Source organism: Canis lupus, chromosome 8, assembly GCF_048164855.1.
Source record: "Canis lupus baileyi chromosome 8, mCanLup2.hap1, whole genome shotgun sequence".
Lineage (NCBI taxonomy): Eukaryota > Metazoa > Chordata > Mammalia > Carnivora > Canidae > Canis > Canis lupus.
The window spans coordinates 45102491-45121410 of NC_132845.1; the positions used below are offsets into that span (position 1 = coordinate 45102491).

General features: G+C 41.0%; 1 protein-coding gene across 3 annotated transcripts in view; it reads right to left on the minus strand.

Moving 5' to 3' along the window:
• GRIN2A (glutamate ionotropic receptor NMDA type subunit 2A) overlaps positions 1-18920 on the minus strand; it is a 546601-nt gene that overhangs the window by 99539 nt on the left and 428142 nt on the right. For all 3 annotated transcript variants that reach the window (XR_012035468.1, XM_072835762.1, XM_072835761.1), the window contains exon 5: positions 17337-17451. Coding sequence is in view for 2 of the 3 variants with exons in the window: in XM_072835762.1 (XP_072691863.1) it covers positions 17337-17451 (115 nt within the window). In the remaining variant the exon portion in view is untranslated. The remainder of the gene's footprint in view (positions 1-17336; positions 17452-18920) is intronic.

An 18920-nucleotide genomic window follows, 5' to 3' on the forward strand; every position in this document is an offset into this window, starting at 1 on the left:
TATAACCCAAGTTTTCCTGGATCCTTATGCCAAAAAGTGCAATCTTATGAATATACTTGTTAGTGTTCCACTGGCTAAGAAGCTATATTGGGGAAAAAAGAGAGAAAAGAATCAGAAAAAGGAAATTTCAGATAATAGACACACTTGGAAAAGCATCCTGGCTGGAGTGCTACGTGTCATTACATGGATAATAATATAAAATCCCAAGCTTACATAGCCTTTTATGGGCTACCAGTTGCTGTTTATTATCTCATGTTGTTTGAGTCTTATGGTGGATGGTCACATACAGAGAAGGAGATAGTATTACCATTTTTCAGAGTGGTAAACTAATGTACATTCAAGGAACGTGGACCAGAAAGTTCAGCACATTGATGAAAGAACTGGAGACAGTTTTCTGGCCACAGGCAGGACCTGTGTGATTGTATATTTTGGTATTCATCTTGTGTGGGGTGCAAAGAGAAAACAAGTGGACAATGATGCCTAAATATGTTCATCTTCAAAGTCTGAGCCTAGCTCCTCTGAGAAAAGAAAATGCTAGCAATAGGCTTCTAGAAATCTACTCAAAATGCAAAAAAAGTCCTAATAATCCCCATTTAAAAATCCATATTGCACTGTGCAGAATAGTTTCCATTTATTAAACTCCTTTTACTATATAGCAGGCCCTAGGCTAGATGCTTTATATACATTATTTATAATCCCCACAAGTTATGAAGTGCCTGGGTGACCATGTTCCAATGAATTACTTCACTGGTCCTCAACATTCTCATCTACAAAATAAAAATAATTATAATACTCACCATTTAGGGTTCTGGAGAACATAAAATGTGATCATGTATGTAGTATGTTTGGCTCAAAGCCTATGTCATGGTCAATGCTCAGACATTGTTATTAGGCTTTTTGTTTTCACTGTTTGAAATTATATAGAAAAAACTCCATGCTTTTCCCATTTGAACCCCCTGCCTCCTGCAACACTGGATGATGTCACCTGCATAATAGAATTTGGTTGGAAAAAAAAAAAAAAAAGAACTAAGTGGCCAGAGCGTGGGTTTCAGAATCAGACAAATGGGGGTTCAAGCCCAGTTCAGATTCTTGGAAATTAACTTGTCCTCTATATTCTTCAGTTTTCTCATTTATGAGATGGAGATAATAATAGTACCAATCCCATAGAATTTTTGTGTGAATTAAGAGAAACTAAAAGCTCTTTCTGCTCACAGGAAGTATTTAATAAATGGTAGCATTAATATCCTCACAGGAAGCCTGTGGGGTGGATGATATCATTAGCTCCGTTTGACTAATAGAGACACTGATAATCTGAGAAATACAAAAATTGCCAACTCTTCAGGGTTGGTTTGGATCTCAGAACTAAGCATTACCCATGGCCAAACTCAATCCTGTAGAGTTGCTCAACACCCTCCCCCCCTTAAATGTCTCAGCTGCTAACCAGTGCCATGCTCTAAGGGGCAGGAATGGAAGAGGGCCTCCACCCATTTCTGCTGACCATGGTGGTGACCTCTCTTTGTGTGGATCACTCCCCTATCTTTTGAGAAGGATTTGGGATTGAGACTCTGGATTAGATACATCTTTGTCTTCAACTTCTTTTTTTTTTAAAGATTTTATTTATTTATTTATTCATTCATTCATTCATTCATTCATTCATTCATTCATGAGAGGCACACAGAGAGAGGCAGAGACATAGGCAGAGGGAGAAGCAGGCTCCCTGTGGGGAGCCCGATGCGGGACTCTATCCCAGAATGCCAGGATCATGACCTGAGCCGAAGGCAGACGCTCATCCACTGAGCCACTCAGGTGCCCTTGTCTTCAACTTCTGTCCTGATTGATTCATAGTATAACTTGATGACTATTCCATATTTTTTTTGTTCCATATTTTTTTGAAGGCTCATCCATTTTCAAAGAGACGACAATTCCTGAATGCACAGCCTAGGGTGTCATTTTGGTAATGGAATTCAAATCTGGCTGTGATGATTCAAGTTACCAGCTCAAATGCTATTTGGGGAGCGAAATGTGTTCAGTCCTTTCTGAGAAACCTTGAACAAGTCGCTTATTTTGCCTGAATCTCCATGTCCTCACCTGTTAAAAGGAGGGAAATGTTCCTGTTCTCCTTACAAAATTGGTGCTTGTTGGAGGTTGATCCAAATCTGATTTTTGCCCTCTTTTTCTACCTTATATCTGCTTGTCCTATTTTCTTCAAACACATTTTAATCATGAAAATAAAAATATAGATAGCATCAGCTCTAATCTGCTGGCACGCATAGAGGCTAGTGTGGTGGGAAATGACACGAAGAATCAAGATTCCTCCGACTCAGATTGTCCATTTCAACATGAAAATTAAACACAACATAAGAGAGAGGCTATTGGTTTCTTCACATCACTCTACAACTCCCTTCAAGGAAATAAAGGTTGATTATCTTGTCTTTTTCTCAGTTTCACATTTTTCTCCTATATGCATTTCCAATGGAGTCTTTATTTGCACACTGAGAGAAACCAAGATGGTTCAGCCCCTATCTCATTCCTTCTCAAACAGGTCCATTCAGTCTTTCTAATTTACAGAATTATAATTCAAATGGGAGGAAAATAGACTCTAAGAACTCTCTAGATGTGATTGTGATGAGTTTTAAAACACATTTTCGAGACAGTGGCTATAGATAACGAACCGTGTGGTAGAGTAATGAGGAATGAACAAGCAGCACCCTGCAGGAGTCAGGGGAATTTACATCTTCAGGTTTGCAGAGGGATGCTGACTGGTTTTGCACAAAGCTGCAAGAGACTGATTATGTGGCAGATTTGCATGAGGCTCAGTGGGATGCTCTGAGCAAAGCTCAGGAAGACTCCTGGTCCAGCAGGGAATCTTGTACCTGTAATAGCTCTTCTTGCAAACATTGGGAGCATGTCAGCCATGCAGGGATGGGGGACTCCCAATGTAGCTTGTCATAATTAAAGCAATGGCAACCTTTACTACTAACATACAAAGAACCTCTCTCTCTACCATATGGTGTTGTTGAAATCAAATGGACCTCAGCATCTAACACACATGAGCCAGAGTCTAGAAGTTGCCACTTCCTTGCTCTCTAACCTTGAGCAAGTCATCAATCCTCACAGAGCCTTGGTTTCTTTAGATATGAACTAGGGGAAAGACTAATAGTACTCTTGTTGAACGCCTGTTAAAAAAGAATCAAAGTAATACATATAAATCCCCTAAGCTATAGCCAGGACACAATATTTTTTTCCATTGTTAATTATTTTATACAATGTGGGGAATTATCTTGAGGTACAGAAAGCTAGTTTCTTTGTCTTCAGAGTCTGAAAGCACCCTCAGTGCTTCCACAGCTTAGAGACCAACACTGGGAATATTCAAATCACTCTCTATCTCTGCCTCTCCCTCTGGCCCACCCAGGCTCCAATGCCAAGAAAAACAGCATAGTGGGGAGTGCAACCTCTGCTGCCAACAGTACAAATAAGAAAACCACACTGCAGCTACAGAAGGCAGCCTGACACAGCCACTTGTAGCCAGAAGCAGATTGCCGGGGTACACCACTTCACTGTTCTCTTTTCTAACAGACAAATGTCATTCCTGTCTGCACCAACAGCATGTACATGGGGAAATAAGAGAAACTGACAGAGACAATGTTGAGAAAGTCGAGAGCAGTTTCAGACAACAAACCACTGAGGTCTGGTAGTCGTAGGTGGGGTGGGAAGCAATCCAGCTGCTGCCAGCCAGATGAACTGTGAAATGAGAAAAATATGAGGAGCCTCTAATGTTTATGATTCAGTTCATAAAGTGGGTCAGATGACCCACTTGATGTCCCTTGGATAACTCTTCTCTATCCTTTAGGACTCAGGACACGTGTTAGCTCTTTCAGGAAGCCTTTGTTTGTTGCTTTCCTCACAGCCAGGGTGGGTAGACATTGGGCAGTGCCCGAGGCTTGCCTCTACTATTAGCACTCATCTTACTATGAGTATGCCGTAATAGAAAGTTCGTTTCAGGGCTCCTGGGTGGCTCAATGGATTAAGTGTCTGCCTCTTGATTTCAGCTCAGGTCAGGATAAAGCCCTGTGTCAGGCTCTGTGCTGGGCATGGAATCTACTTAAGATTTTCTCTCTCCTCCCTCTGCCACTCCCCGCTCCACTCTCTTTCTCTCTCAAACAAAGTTCATTTCTCCATGTCTCCCACTAGACTGTGAGCTTCCTGAGGTCAGGGACATTGTATTATTCATCTCTGCTTCACCCATAATTACCACAGTCTTGGCACAGGTCGGTAATCGATAAATACCCAGCAAAAGATCAGTAGGGGTAACTTGGTAGGTTCAAGAGTGGATGACCAACATGGATGGATGAGAGATGGTTTGTCAGATGAGTTGATGGATGGATGGACAGACAGATGGTTTATTACTGAACATTGGATGACTAGATGGATGAATGGGTGAATAACTGGATGGGTGGGTGAATAGTTCAATCGTATCACACACTCATAGTTAGTAGTTACTTTACCCCAAAGAGTAAGATTTGAATCTATGTAATAGGCTAGGTATTACACTAGCCTCCTAGCCCCCTCCACTCAACTTTCAAGGCAGATATAAGCCACAAGAATCTCTAGGCCCTTTATGAAAATTGGCATCATTCATCCTAGAAACTGTACAACATGATGGAACAAGCACCAGATGTGGAAACTCCTAAGACCTACATTTGAATCTTTTATCAGCTATTGATAAAAAATGTCACTGAATATCTCCAAGTATTCCCTACTCAAAAATCCGAGAGTACCAGCCACTTCACAAGATTATCACGCAGCTAAAATTAAATTGTAAATATGAAAGCCAACATTGTAAGGTTTGGCATAGAAGATTTGCATTATATTCAGAGGGCCATTAAAGTTGATCTCCTTTGTCTACTCATTTTCAAATTTGTTTTAGAAATATTCTATCTTTTCCCCAAATGAGAGCTCACTTGGAATACCAATATACCAATCAGACAGAGCATTACCATCTCTGGTTAAAGCTGGATCCTGTCTCATTAACCCCTATCCATTCAGAGACCACTGTGGCACTCTGGAAGAATCTGGCATCCCGGAGAACGCAGGAAAAAGCTCTCTCCTATATGATGCAGGGAAGTCTCATTCTATGTTCTGCAGTGTTGGGCTGAAACCCTGCTGTTCTACTTATCCTCCCTCTCCTTCTCTTCCCCCTTCTGTCAGAGGAGCACAGGGCTTTGCATTCATCTATGCAAAGAGGAGGTGATGACCCTGTCAGAAAATAAAAATGGTTTTCATCTGTCTCTTTAGGAGTTTCTAGAAATACTTCTGACTGAGAGGCTCTCTGAATAATTCACTCATCTGAGATCATTTAAATAATCTATTCACTCATTTTCATAATTGATGGCAATGGCACACTATCAAGGGTACAGCCTTTGCCTTACATTTATACCATCTATCAGCTTGATCATGCCCCCATCACCCTCAGATAGCTTCCTTATCAAGTTGGGTTTATGGGTTCCATAGACATGGATTCTCCAGATGACATCATGGTTGACTCTGGCTCTCTTGAGAGAGATACTGCTGGGGTTCCAATTCTACCCTTGCCACTGTCTCCTTGGGCAAGTCATTTATCCTATGCAGCTTCTGATTTCTCTCCTATGATATGGAACTCCAATTATAATTGAAGCTGGCATTTACTGACCATCTACTTTGTGCCAGTCAGTATTATAGGCACTAGATAAACATATTTTTAAAATTTCCCAACAACCTATGAGGTATGTACTATTATTAGCTCCCTTTTAGATATAATAAAATGCAGAGAATGTTGTGATATTTAAACAAGATAATGCCCTGAAAACATTTAACTGCATCATATAATAGGAACTCAACTATTGGCACCTGTTACTATCATGACCCTCACATCAACCAACACCACTACCATCATCACCACCAAACATCCTTATTATTAACATTCCCATCAACGCATGTTCCCACAGAGATATCTTGTCTGTAAACTGCTTTTTTCCCCTAACTTCTGAAATCGAGAAAATTTTTAGCAGAATGTTGCCTTGCAGGAGAGCACTGATTTAACTGCTATTCTTTTGGGAATTGTTTTGATGATACAAATGCAAAGAGAGAAAGAGAGAACCAATGCAAGACAGAAACAGAAACACACACACATGCATACACACACACACACACACAGAGGGAGACCGTACCACTTACCTCAGTTTCAAGTGTTAATTTGCTAGAGACCTACTATCTTTTCCCCACTGTGACCTAACATATTGTACTGTGTAGGTATTTAAAATAGCCACAGTGCATGACTCTAGGGAAGTCAGATGATCATTTTAAATCTTCTGTGATGGCTTTACTTTCCCTCTCTAGGGCTCGCATCATTTGAAAAACTTAATGATCATTACATAAGGAAACAAGTCAAATTTCACACAGATTCTGCTAAGGCAGTGGAATCACCAAACCCATTTTACAAATGGGCTCTTGACTTTAGATGTGGCTTAGGAGGAAAAAGGAAAGGGACGCCTAGGCAGCTCAGCAGTTGAGCGCCTGCCTTCGGCCCAAGGCATGATCCTGGAGTCCCGGGATGGAGTTCCACATTGGGCTCCCTAAATAGAGCCTACTTCTTTCTCTGCCTGTGTCTTTGCTTCTCTCTCTGTCTCTTATGGATAAATAAATATCTTTTTTTTTAAAGGAGTAAAAAGGAAAGAAAGAGAGAAAAGGAAGCAGGGGTCAAGGGGGAATAAGGAAAGAAGGAAGACAAACAATGTCATTAATGGGCATGACAGATTTCTTCCAGAAATACTCAACCCAGAAATGCCTAAGGACAGACCCGAGCCTAAAAATTAAAAAAATATATATATCTGACTGATTCTGCTCTGTTATGAATCTCTCAGCCAATCATCCAGTGAATGCTATGTGCTTCCAATACCCTTCTGAGGTTCCTTTCAGATCCCACTGACACTGTCCTCTTCATACCTACACTTCCTTTAAACCAAGCTATTTAAACAGCCCCTGAGAATTTATTCCAAAGATCCCTACCAATCACCACTTCATTTTTAAAGCAGCAACAGAGTTCACGAGTTCACATCTAAGAGAACAGGCTGTGGCTCTGCAACCCTGTGCTAGTTATTGAATTTGTCTGGGCTTCATTCCCTAATTTATAAAAGAGGGTAACAACATCTGTATTCCAGTGTCCATGTGAGGACAAGATGAGTTTATATATTTGAATGCTTAGCGCCCTGCATGGTGCCTCGTCAATGCTAAACAAATGTTAGATATTACTAATCATTATTTTTCTGTTTTCTTCTCCTTCAATAGCGCTCCAACAATTACTGAATAAAGTCCTGCAGCCTAGAATTCACATTCCAGCACGGTGCTTCCTTCTCATCGTTTCTTCCCAACAATACATATTCATTTTCTGTTGTCGCGTAAAAAACGGCCTCCAACACTGTTCTGCAGGCCCAAAGTCCAGTGGGGCTTGACCGAACTCTCTGCTTGGGGTCTCACAAGGCCAAAATCAAGGTGTCAACCAGTCTGGACACATGGCTGGAGGATCTGGGAAGAATCCACTTCCAAACCCATTTAGGTCATTGGCCTAGTCCAGCTCTTTGAGGGCTGTGGGACTGAAGACCTTGCTTCCTTGCTGGCTGCTGGCCAGGGACAAAACTCAGCTCCCAGTGACCCCCGACAGGCTTTGTCACGTGGCCCCTCAGTCCTCAAGCCTAGCAGTCAAATCCTTCCTGTGCTAGAATCTGTCTGGCCTCTTCTGCTGTTGCAGAAAAGTCTCTACTTTTAAAAGTCTCATGTGATGACATTAGGCCCAGCCTGATAATCTCTCTCTTGATGAACTCAAAATCAGCTGACAACCCCTTTGGCTCCCTAACATAACAATGATGGAAGACCTATCTCATCATATCCACACACCCTCCAGGAGGGAAAGATTACAGGGGGCAAGGGGCATTGCCCCCTACCACGCAAGCTATTTCAAACACATTAGAATGTTGAATGTTGGAACATTAGAATGTTCCTTACCTTAGAATGTTGCCTACCACACAAGCTATTTCAAACACATTGAACTCCTTGATACTGGGCTTGCATTTATAATGTTCCTTCTACATGGAATGGCCTCCTACATATATTCAGAAGTCCAGATCATGCTTATTCTCTGACACTTGTTCAAATGAGAAGTCCTCTGTACAGATGCCCTCAATCTTTCTGCCTATACATAATGCATATCTTCTCTAAATATGATAGAGTTTTATCAAAACATCTTTTGTGGCACATATCACACTGTCTTGTGGTTATGAGTAATCCCTAGTGCCCTACTAGACTCTATGTATCTTGAAGACTGGTCCATGTGTTAACCACAACTCTCCACAATGACCTGCACACAGTAGCTATTTTGAACATCTTGTTTGATGGAGTACATGTATGAATGAATAAGCGTTATGCACCCCAAATCCAACCACCTCTGTTTATGCAGGACAGATTTAACAGAAAAATAAATCATTTAATAACAACAGTTATGGAGAATATACCAGGTGACAGGAACTGATCTACATTATTAAACAACATTTTCTTTGACATTGGTACAGTCTCATCAGAGATTATTCAAGGTGCAACAAAAAATCTCCTTATTTCCTTTTCTCTTAGGCTTTGCCACTAAATATTGTATTCCAAAGGAAGAAAGAAGTGCAAAGACTAAGAAGCAGAGAGTCCTAATAACTAGGATGACATAGATAAAACCATTTTTTCAGGGTCACAAAGAGTAGATCTATGCCCTAAAGCTGTGCTTCTAGGTCTTTCAGGGGCATGAGAATCATGAGGAGAGCTTGTGAAAAAAGCAGAATCGGAAATGATCATTCTGTAGGTTTGAAGTAGGGATAAGACCTCCACATCTTTCCCACAGTGATTCTGATACAGGGAGCCCCATGAACTATACCTGAATGACCAACCAACACTGAAAAATGCTCCTCGTATGGGAAAGTTCATGAAAACCAATCTTTCCATCCATTCTTACATCCATTCTACAAATACTGAGTCTCAGCATTTAAGCACCAAAAATCAAATGGTAAGAGAACAGTGAAAATCTGAGAACAGTGCTCTCTCAGGGCTAGTCATGGCCAGAGTGCATGGCTTCATCAATGGGCTGCCACTGTCTTCCAAGCAAAGTGAGCACATAGAAGAAGCCAGAATGTCCTTCTCCCTCCTTGTAGTATGTGTAAACCATGCTCTTCACTTTCAGCAATGCACACAATTGTTCTATCGATTAGTCATTTACTAGTGGTGTCTCAATTTTAATTTTCTTCCAAGACTTCATTCACATAATCACTGGAATATGTGTGTGCAGAAGCCAAGTACAATGTTTGCATAAATACTTCACTCCTTTAGCAGGATGAACCTGTTTGCAGATTATTGATATTACATGCAAATACACACACACAAGCAAACACATACTAGAAATCTTCTGCACATTCTCATGAGTTCTTGAGACTACTCACTGAGTCATTCTGGGCTAAACATGGTGGGTAACTGACAGTGGGGTAGTTGAAACACAGTGATCTAGAAGAGAGGGAGTTACAGCAATCTGCAATTAGGAATCACATCCTGTCACAATTGTACCCCATGCATACACCACTGTTGGTGAAAGCCTCCCTAGATCTCATCACCCACTGACATGCCATGTCAGAACTAGACATTCCAGACTTCAGTCTAAGCTTTTTCAAAGACCTCCTGTATCATATATGCACCAGGAATTCTTTAAGAGGCATCTCCTTCATTATGCACAAAAAACAAGGGACAGGGTATGATCCTGGAAGATGGAACTGCTATAGACCAGAATAAACCATGGCCTGTGAAGTATGATAAATATTTATCCCCCAAGTTCCAGTGAGTTGGGTTTGAGTGGAATCTGCTGCATCTCATGAGAAAAAGGAAGTGGATGTCACTCTAAGGTGGGGGGTAGAGGGAAGAACTCTCAATTTCTCCTCTAAAATATCCCTGTGCCACTGCCAGTCTTTCCTTAAGATATGATTAGGAATGCAGTCTTTGGGGTCAGGCCAACCTCCACTCATACTCTTTTTTTTTTTTTAAGATTTTATTTATTTACTCATGAAAGATACACACACACACACACACACAGAGAGAGAGAGAGAGAGAGAGAGAGAGACAGAGGCAGAGGGAGAAGCAGGCTCCATGCAGGGAGCCTGATGTGGGACTTGATCCCAGGTCTCCAGGATCACTCCCTGGGCTGAAAGCAGGTGTTAAACTGCTGAGCCACCTAGGGATCCCCTCATACTCTGCCTCTATTACATACTAGGCTGGGGGAATCTGAAACCAGTCATGCTAACATGAATTTCTGTTTGTGAGGCAGGAATAAGAAATGCCTCCTTGAGATGAGTTGTGGGAACCACTAAATGAGATCATGCATGTGAAATTCTCACATAGTTCTTGGTGCAGAGTAGCCCTAATGAATGGTAACTGTAATCTGAAGTCCTCATTACCAACAGATTGTACAGAGACCCTTCTGGATGCTAGAAACAAAGCCCTATGGCAAGGCTAAAGAAACATGGAAGGAACAGACCTTTTCTCAGGTGGGGCTGGTGGTCTAATCGGAGATAAATATGCAAGCAAACAATGACAATGCAAAGTGACACTCTTAGGAGTTAGTACACAGGTCTGTAGAAATGAAGTGGAAAGGGCCCCACCCACTTGAGATTATCCAGGAAGGTTGTCCTTGGCAAAATGAGAAAAACATTCAAAGGATCAAGGACATCAGGGAGCACAGCATAAGCCCATGACAACCGAATATGAGGGCATGCGGCGAGGGGAGGGGGGGCAGGGGGTTTGGTACTGGGAGGGTAAGAGTGAAGATGCCTGTGCTGGGACACAGGAGAATGACCATACCTTAGACAAGAGGAAGGTGGAGATCTGTGGGCTCTCTGAATGGGGGTGTTGTGCAAGCAAGAGTGGAGATCGGAGGTCTGGGCTGGTGCAAGGGATCTGGGAGTCATCCCATGTGGAAGGCAGCTGGCACCAAGGACATCAAAGAGAATGCAAACAGGGAGGAGGAGGAAGGGGAGGCAGATGCATCAGAGCATGGGAGCAGGACTTTTGGTTTGGGAAGACATGATGGGTCTCTCTCATGTCTTCTGGGGCATTGCTACCATCCTTAATTACTGCATCTCTAGAAAACAAAAGGATTATTTAACTTTAATATATATATGGGTTTGGTTCTCTTTATGCTTGAGGTCAAAAATTCAAAACTGCTTTCAAAATCTTTCTGTGAATCTCTCTCTCCCTGTCTCTCTTTCTAAATCTATCTCCATTTTAAAGCTAGTCTGTACATACGTGTATATATGTGTGTGCATATACACATACATATTTTCATTTTAAAGCAGTATAACCTGAATATGATGAGTAGAATTATTCCCAAAGCATTTTTTCAGGTCATTAATAAGAATATTATTCAATTTGGAGAAATCCTGTCTATGCTCAAACCCTAGCCCCGAAGGCCTTACCCTCTTGGAGACTACCCCAATGGGCTGAGTCAGGTTCAACCTTCTCACCCCAGTGAAGGCTTGGTTATGAGCCACTTGAAGAGAAGGATGGTTCCTACTCACCCTTGGATAAGTCCTAGTGCCTGATAGAATGATGGCCACAGAGTTGGTGCCCAGGGAGTACTGGTTGTACTGGCCTGGGCTGTCAATTGCCTTGCTTCCGTGGTACTGTTTGCAAACATCTCTGGGAAGCCTTGGGCCCACCAAGCTCCAAGGCAGAGCAAAACCACTAGAGAAAAGGAGAGGCAAAGAACATGGAAACCCTGATTTATAAGAGGAAGCCTTCTTAGCACTGAATTCTATGTCTGCTGGACACAAGCATGCATTGGTCTTGGCCCTGGAGTAATCCACACCAGCCATACACAAGGGCCCAGCAGAAAGCAAATGCCCCTCCAAGAGCTTGTCATAATTTCCAAGACACCCTCATTACATGCTGCTGCTTCCAATGAGGCCAGAGATGACCTCAGAGATAAAAAGAAGTGGCAGCTGAGCCCCAGGATAACAGCTCCCTCCTTCCGTAGGCCATCCCCTCTGATGACCTGCTGAACCTCGGATGCTGCTGGCAGGCAGGCTTAAGGATAACATGACTGGTATTTACCTGCTCCACTGCCTTCCTCTTTCTTTAAGACAGAAGCACAAGGAGTTTTTTTCTGAAGCACCTGATCCCCTGAGTGCCAAGAGAATAGCCCAACTACAGGAAGCATTTGTACATTCTAAGCTCAATTCGGCAGTAATTCCCTGAGCTGCCTATTTGAGAAATTGTTGTATTTCAACAAGAATTTGAAGGAGGACACACAAAATATTAAAAGGCCATTTTCTGTTTCTGGAAGCGGAGGATGTCAGGGGCAGCTTTCTTTTGTGCAATGTTATCACCTGCGAGGCAGTGGTCTCCCTATAGACAGGCTCCCTGGCAAATGAGCTAGATCCAAAGGCAGCACTGACAATTCACAGGTGTGAGCCAAGTCTGACCCAGGACTGGTGAAATCCAGCCAAGGAGAACAATTTCACAGCTCCACAAGTGATCCTCAGGTTGTATAACTTCAAACAGCTGAAAAATAACCTCAAAAGGCAACACCATAAGGCAGAAAAGGCCCACATTCCCTACCTCCTATTAAGAACAGGAAAAAAGTAATTTGCATTTGGCTTTGCCTTTGTAAGAAAGAAAATCCAGAAGTTGAAGGATGGATAAAAGAAGGTGCGGGTACAGGAAAACATTACACATTAAACAAAACAAAACAAAACCAGCATGTTCAGTGTCCCAGATGCACAAAGGAGCCCAGCTCTGTGATGGGGAGGTGGGCCACAGGGTATATCAGATGCCAGTTAAGTAGAACCCAAAGCTTTCCTCAAGCATCACTCAAGGCACAGACTCCTACCGCCCCCCTCCTGTACATACAGACTAGAATCTAAGTTTCATGAGTACAGAAATTATTTTTTTGTTCACTGATGGATTCCAAGCATCAAGAATAGTGCCTGGCATACAGTAGGCACTGAATAAATATTTGTTGAATGAATGAATGAAGTACAATTCAGTGCTGGGGTATATTACCTAGAGAAGAACTAGAGTAAGTGTTCAATAACTAGTATTCGTGTCCAGAAGTTAAATGCAAAAACTCAGTAAACACTGGTAGTTAATTGTGCTGGGTATCTCAATTTGAAGGGTTTCAAAATTGTTTTTAATTAAGATGTAATGACATGCAATAAAATAAACAGATCTTGAGTGATAATTTGATGAACTTTGACAAATGTTCATGATAGGAAATATTACCATAACTCTAGAAAGCTCCCTGTGCCCCCTTTCTGTTGATTGCCCTCCTCCACAAAAGCAGCCATTATTCTTGTATCTAATCCCATAGACTGGCTTTGCCTCTTCTTGAACTTCACATAAATGGAATTATGCACTATATTCCTCAATGCCTGGCTTCTTTTGTTCAACATAACGTTTTGGCAACTCATCCATGTTCTAGGTATTACCACTTCATTTAATGAGCAGCATTCCATTTTATGAATATACCATAATTTATTTATCCATTCCTTGTTGATAGACATTGGCATTCCTTCTGATGTTTTGCTGTGATGAATAAAGTTGCAGTGAACATTTTTATACAAATATTACTTTTGGGGCATATGTTTACATTTCTTTATAGTAAATACCTAGGAATGTAATTGCTGGGTTGAAAGGTTTGTGTAAGTTTTTCACTTTGTGAGAAACTGCCAAACACTTTTCCGTAATGGTTATAATTTTACATTTCCACCAGCCATACAGAAGCGATTCGGTTGCTCCATATCCTTACCAACACTTGGTATTGTCAGTCTTTTTCATTTTTAGCCATTCAGCAGGTGTGAAATGATACATCATTCTGGCTTTAGTTTGCATGTCTCTGAAGGTCAACGATGGTAAGCACATTTGAGTGTCTAACTTAATTTTCTGTTTTTATGTTGTTTTACTTTTTATTGTTCTATAGTTCTTTATATATTCTTGATATGAGCCCTTTGGGATATACACAGAGAGTTAATATTTTTTTCCCCAATCTACGGCTTGCCTTTTCCTCTTTCAACTGTCAGTACATGAGCAAAATTTAACAATTTTTAAATTTTGATGGAGTCTATTATTTTTACTATACACTGAATGCCTTTTGCCTTCTGCTTTCTCAGATCACAGTAATATCCTCCTAAATTTTCTCCCAGAAATTTTACAATTTTACCTTTTACATTTAGGTCCTAAATTTATTTTAAGTAATTTTTGTGTGTAATGTAAGCTATGGACATAGGTATTTTTTTCCTACATAGATATCTGGTTGATATAGCACCATTTATTAAAAAGATTTACTTTCAGGGTACCTGTATAGCTTAGTCAGCTAAGTGTCTCACTCTTGGTTTTGGCTCAGGTCATGATGTCAAGGTCATGAGATTGAGCCCCGTGTAGGGCTCCATGCTTACTGTGGTGTTTACTTGAGACTTTCTGCCTCTCCTTATTCTTCTGTCCCTCCTCTACAGCTCATTCCCAAGCTCTCTCTGTCTCTCTAAAATAAATAAGTAAATCTTTTTGGGGCACCTGGGTGGTTCAGTAGTTGAGCGTCTGCCGTCGGCTCAGGTCATGACCCCGGGGTCCTGGGATCAAGTCCCACATCAGGCTCCCCACAGGGAGTCTGCTTCTCCCTCTGCCTGTGTGTCTGCCTCTCTCTCTTCCTGTGTTTCTCATGAATAAATAAATAAAATCTTAAATTTTCTTTCCTTTCCCCCATTGTCATAATTATTCATCAAAAAGCAATTGAATGCATGTTTGTGGATTTATTTTCATCATTTCATCACTATATGAGATGTCAGTTATAGGGTTTTCATAGATAACCTTTATCAGATTGAGAATTCTTCCTCCTTTATCATGAATGGATATATTGGATTTTGTCAAATGCTTTTTCTGCATCTAATGACATGACCATACAATTTTATCCTTTATTATATTAATATGGTAAGTTACATTGATTTATTTTTTGAATGTTAAACAAATCTTGTGTTCCCAAAATAAGTACCATTTATCCATGATGTATTATTTTTTAATATATTGCTGGATTATGATTACTAATATATTGAAACACTATGTAGATTGGTGTTATTTCTTTTTAAAATGTCTGATGGAATTCACATCAAGGCCATCTAGGTCAGGAGTTTTTCTTGTTTATGAAATGGGAAAGATTTTAGTTATGAATTCAACTTCTTGGCGAGCTTAGAAAGAGACTCCAGACTATTTCATTTTTAGGTCTTTTGGAAATTTTTAGGTTGTTTTTTTTTTTTCAAAAACTATACCCATTTTATCTACATTGTAGAATTTGTTGGCATACATTATTCATAATGTTTTTTACCATTTTATTGTCTGTAGTATCTGTAATGTCTGTAGTGATATTCCCTCTTACTCTTTAGTATTTTTTAGTAGTATTTGTGCTTTCTCTGTGATCACTCTTGCTAGAAATTACAAATTTAATCTTTTCAAAGAAACTATCTTTTGGCTTTGTTGATTTTCTCTATATTTTGTGTTCTACTTTGATTTTTACTCTTATGTTTATTATTTTCTTCCTTCTATTTCATTTGGGTTTAATTTGCTCTTCTTTTTCTAGCTTCTTAATGTAGAAGTTTAAATTACTGACTTTACACTTTTCCTATTTAATTATAAGCATTTAAAGCTATAAACATCCCCTGTAGTACATCTTCCACTTCATTCTTCAAATCTGGTATGTTGTGTTTTCATTGTCATTTCATTCAAAATAGTTGCTAATATCTTTTGACTTCTTCTTTGACCCACGGGCTATTCAGAAGTTTTATCTTGGGGACCTGGGTGGCTTAGTGGTTGAGCGTCTGCCTTTGGCTCAAATCATGATCCTGGAATGGAGTTCTGCATTGGGCTTCCCATGGGGAGCCTGCTTCTCCCTCTGCCTCTGTCTCTGCCTCTCTCCCATGTCTCTCATGAATAAATAAATAAGTAAAATCTTTTTTGAGAAGTTTTAACTAATTTCCAAACATCTGGGGATTCTCTGGATTTATTTTTATTATTAACTCTTATTTTAACAATATGTGGTCAAAGAATGCATTCTGTATTATTTCAGTCCTTTTAAATACATCGAGACTTGTTTTACCCTCCAGAACACAGTCGACTTTGGTGACTTTTCTAAGTACGCTTGAAGGAAAGTTTCTTTTGTAGCTGTTGGGTGTAGCGGGCAAAAATTTATCCAAAGCTTTCTCTTCATCTTCCCTTCTAGGAATCTATCACTGATCCCCCAAAGTCAATGCTTCTGTTTGCACAGTATTTTCTTCTGATCCTAGTTAATTATAGTATGGCTCCCACACCACATCCTGCATCTTCCTACCCCTAGGATCTCTCAAGCCTCCATCTGATGTGCAAAGTGAAGAGAAATCTCAAGCTGCTTGAAGCAGTTTAGAAGTCATGCCTTGCTTGTCAAAAAAGACAAGATAGTGACCCAGGCTTCCTTTTGATATCTTTTATTCTGCTCTGTATGTGATAGTGTGGTGACTAACTTGGGATTTGGTGGGAGAGAGGGCAAGTGGGGCAGATGTTGTCATCCTTCATGTGGGGTCATCTGTAAATCCCCTGTGACGTCTCCCCTGTCTGACTCAGGACACGGCTTGGGTGGGACGTGTGATGATTTTTTTCCTGCAGAGCTTTGTTTTATATTTTTATATTTTTTATTTTTTTTTGTTTTATATCTTTAATAGTTAATACACATGTAGCTAGACAGTGTACTTCACAAACAACAGAACCTCCCTCTCCAACCTTTGATTTACAGAAGTGATACACTTATGTCCTGGAAATTATTTGACTTTAAATAAATGACTATGTAAATGAAAATACAGGGGTTCATCTCTATGGCCAAATGTGTAAATAGGGTACCTAATATGGGGTTTAGGCAAACTGGTGTGATCACTGCTATATAGTGAACATTTGCTATTACAACAATGTGAACCAAACTGTAGTCTTTAAATTATTTATTCTAAGTCCTTAAAGGACCCTTCCTAATGAGATTAGAAAAGCCAGCATGAGGATCAGCACACAGTTACCACAGTTTACCCAGAAAAAGCATTCCAGCTACACCTTACGATATTTGGTCTATCTCGTTCCAAGAATGATCTGCTTCTGGTCATGGGATGGGATCTGGAGCAGTTCAGCAGGAAATGTATTGGGAAAAGGAGTAAGTTGGCCACCTCTGTTGCCCATGCTTTCATCCCTCCCCGGCATCTTCATACATGCAGAAGGATGCTCACCTTTTCCCATTCTCGGTCCTTGTTCAGCACGATCACTACCAGCCTGGGGTGCACCTGGTAGCCTTCCTCAGTGAAGGACAAGTCTTTGCCATCCCATGTCACATTGACCATAAATCTAGAGAGGGGAAGAGAGAAAGACAAGATTTTAGGAAAGAAGGAAAGAGGTCAGACGAGTGGATGGCACCATCTGTGTAACACTCAGAAAGTGAAGCCTCACATGGCCATCATCACTCATGACAAGTGGCCTATACCTGTGTGGGTATTAGTACCCAGGCAGGCACTCATTTCCATGGGCCTATGCTCACCCTCAGAATCTCCCATCCTGCACAGATGTTATCAATTGACTGTAGTTAGCACATGGGATGGAAACTTTCTGTCCTGCCACATCCATAGACCTCTGTCCAAATGATACTACAGGAGGATCTTAAACCATGTTCTGTTAAGTTTAAACAAGTTTCCCTAAAGGAAGCTGATGGCTCATTAACCATATGGTATGCAACTTCAAAGAAATGGTATGCCACTAGTCATTCCACTAATGCTTATTAAACACTTGCTACATGCCAGGACTCAGCAACTTGGCTGAGGATGAATAAGGAAACAGATATGATCCCTCTCCTCATGAAGCTTAGAGTCTAAAGGAGAGGACAGGCATTAATTAATTACAGATCTATGACAAGTGTTGTAATAATGAGGTGGATGTGCTATTTGGAAGTAAAAGAGGGGTCAGGCAAGGCTTCTGCAGGGAAGTGCAACTTCGCCCGAAGGATGAGTTAGCATTAGCTGGGTTAGAAAAAGAGACATGAGCAGATTCCAGGCAAAGCAGGCAGCATGTGCAAAGGCCCTGTGGCAATGCACACAAAGGACTGACTGCAAGCCAGTGAGACCAAAGCAGAGAGAGACAGAAGAATGTGGGATGTTGTGTGGCTAAGAAAGTGAATAGGGGAGATAGTGCAAAGCTTCTCAGGCCATGTTAAAGAGTTTTGTCTTTGTTTTAAAATGGTAGGAGCACACTGAAGGTTTTAATTAAGGAAGCAATACAATCAGACTTTTCTTTTCTTGTATAATATGCCCTGAAGGCTGTGTAGAGAATTGGTTGGAGGGGACCAGCGTGGATACAGGCGGGGGTAAGTTATGGGATGTTTATTATCCAGGTCAGAGCTGATGTTGGTTTTGGCTCTGTTGTGGCCCCAAAAGAGGAGGAGGAGACGGGAAGAGTACAAGTCGTCATGAATAGGACCAAGTAGAGAATATTTAGCAGGTATGTAGTGATGTGAAGGTTGGGGAGAGAGAAGCAACAAGGACAATGCCTCAGCATCTGTCTTATATAACATCCGCAAGGTCAACCATCGGCCTAGTACATCAGTGCACATGACATTTACCTGCCTTATGGTATTCTTGCCTCCACCACTCCTCCAAGCCACCTTGCCTGGAGGCGGGCTGGACGCAGATGGGGAGGGAGGTAAGGCATAGCTCGCTTCCCAGGATTTGGGAGGGAGGATCCCCGGGAGTCCACATCTCCTTGTAGCTTGAGAAAAAGGTGATATTGTTGGAGACTTCCAAGGGAATACACCACTTAACAGGTAC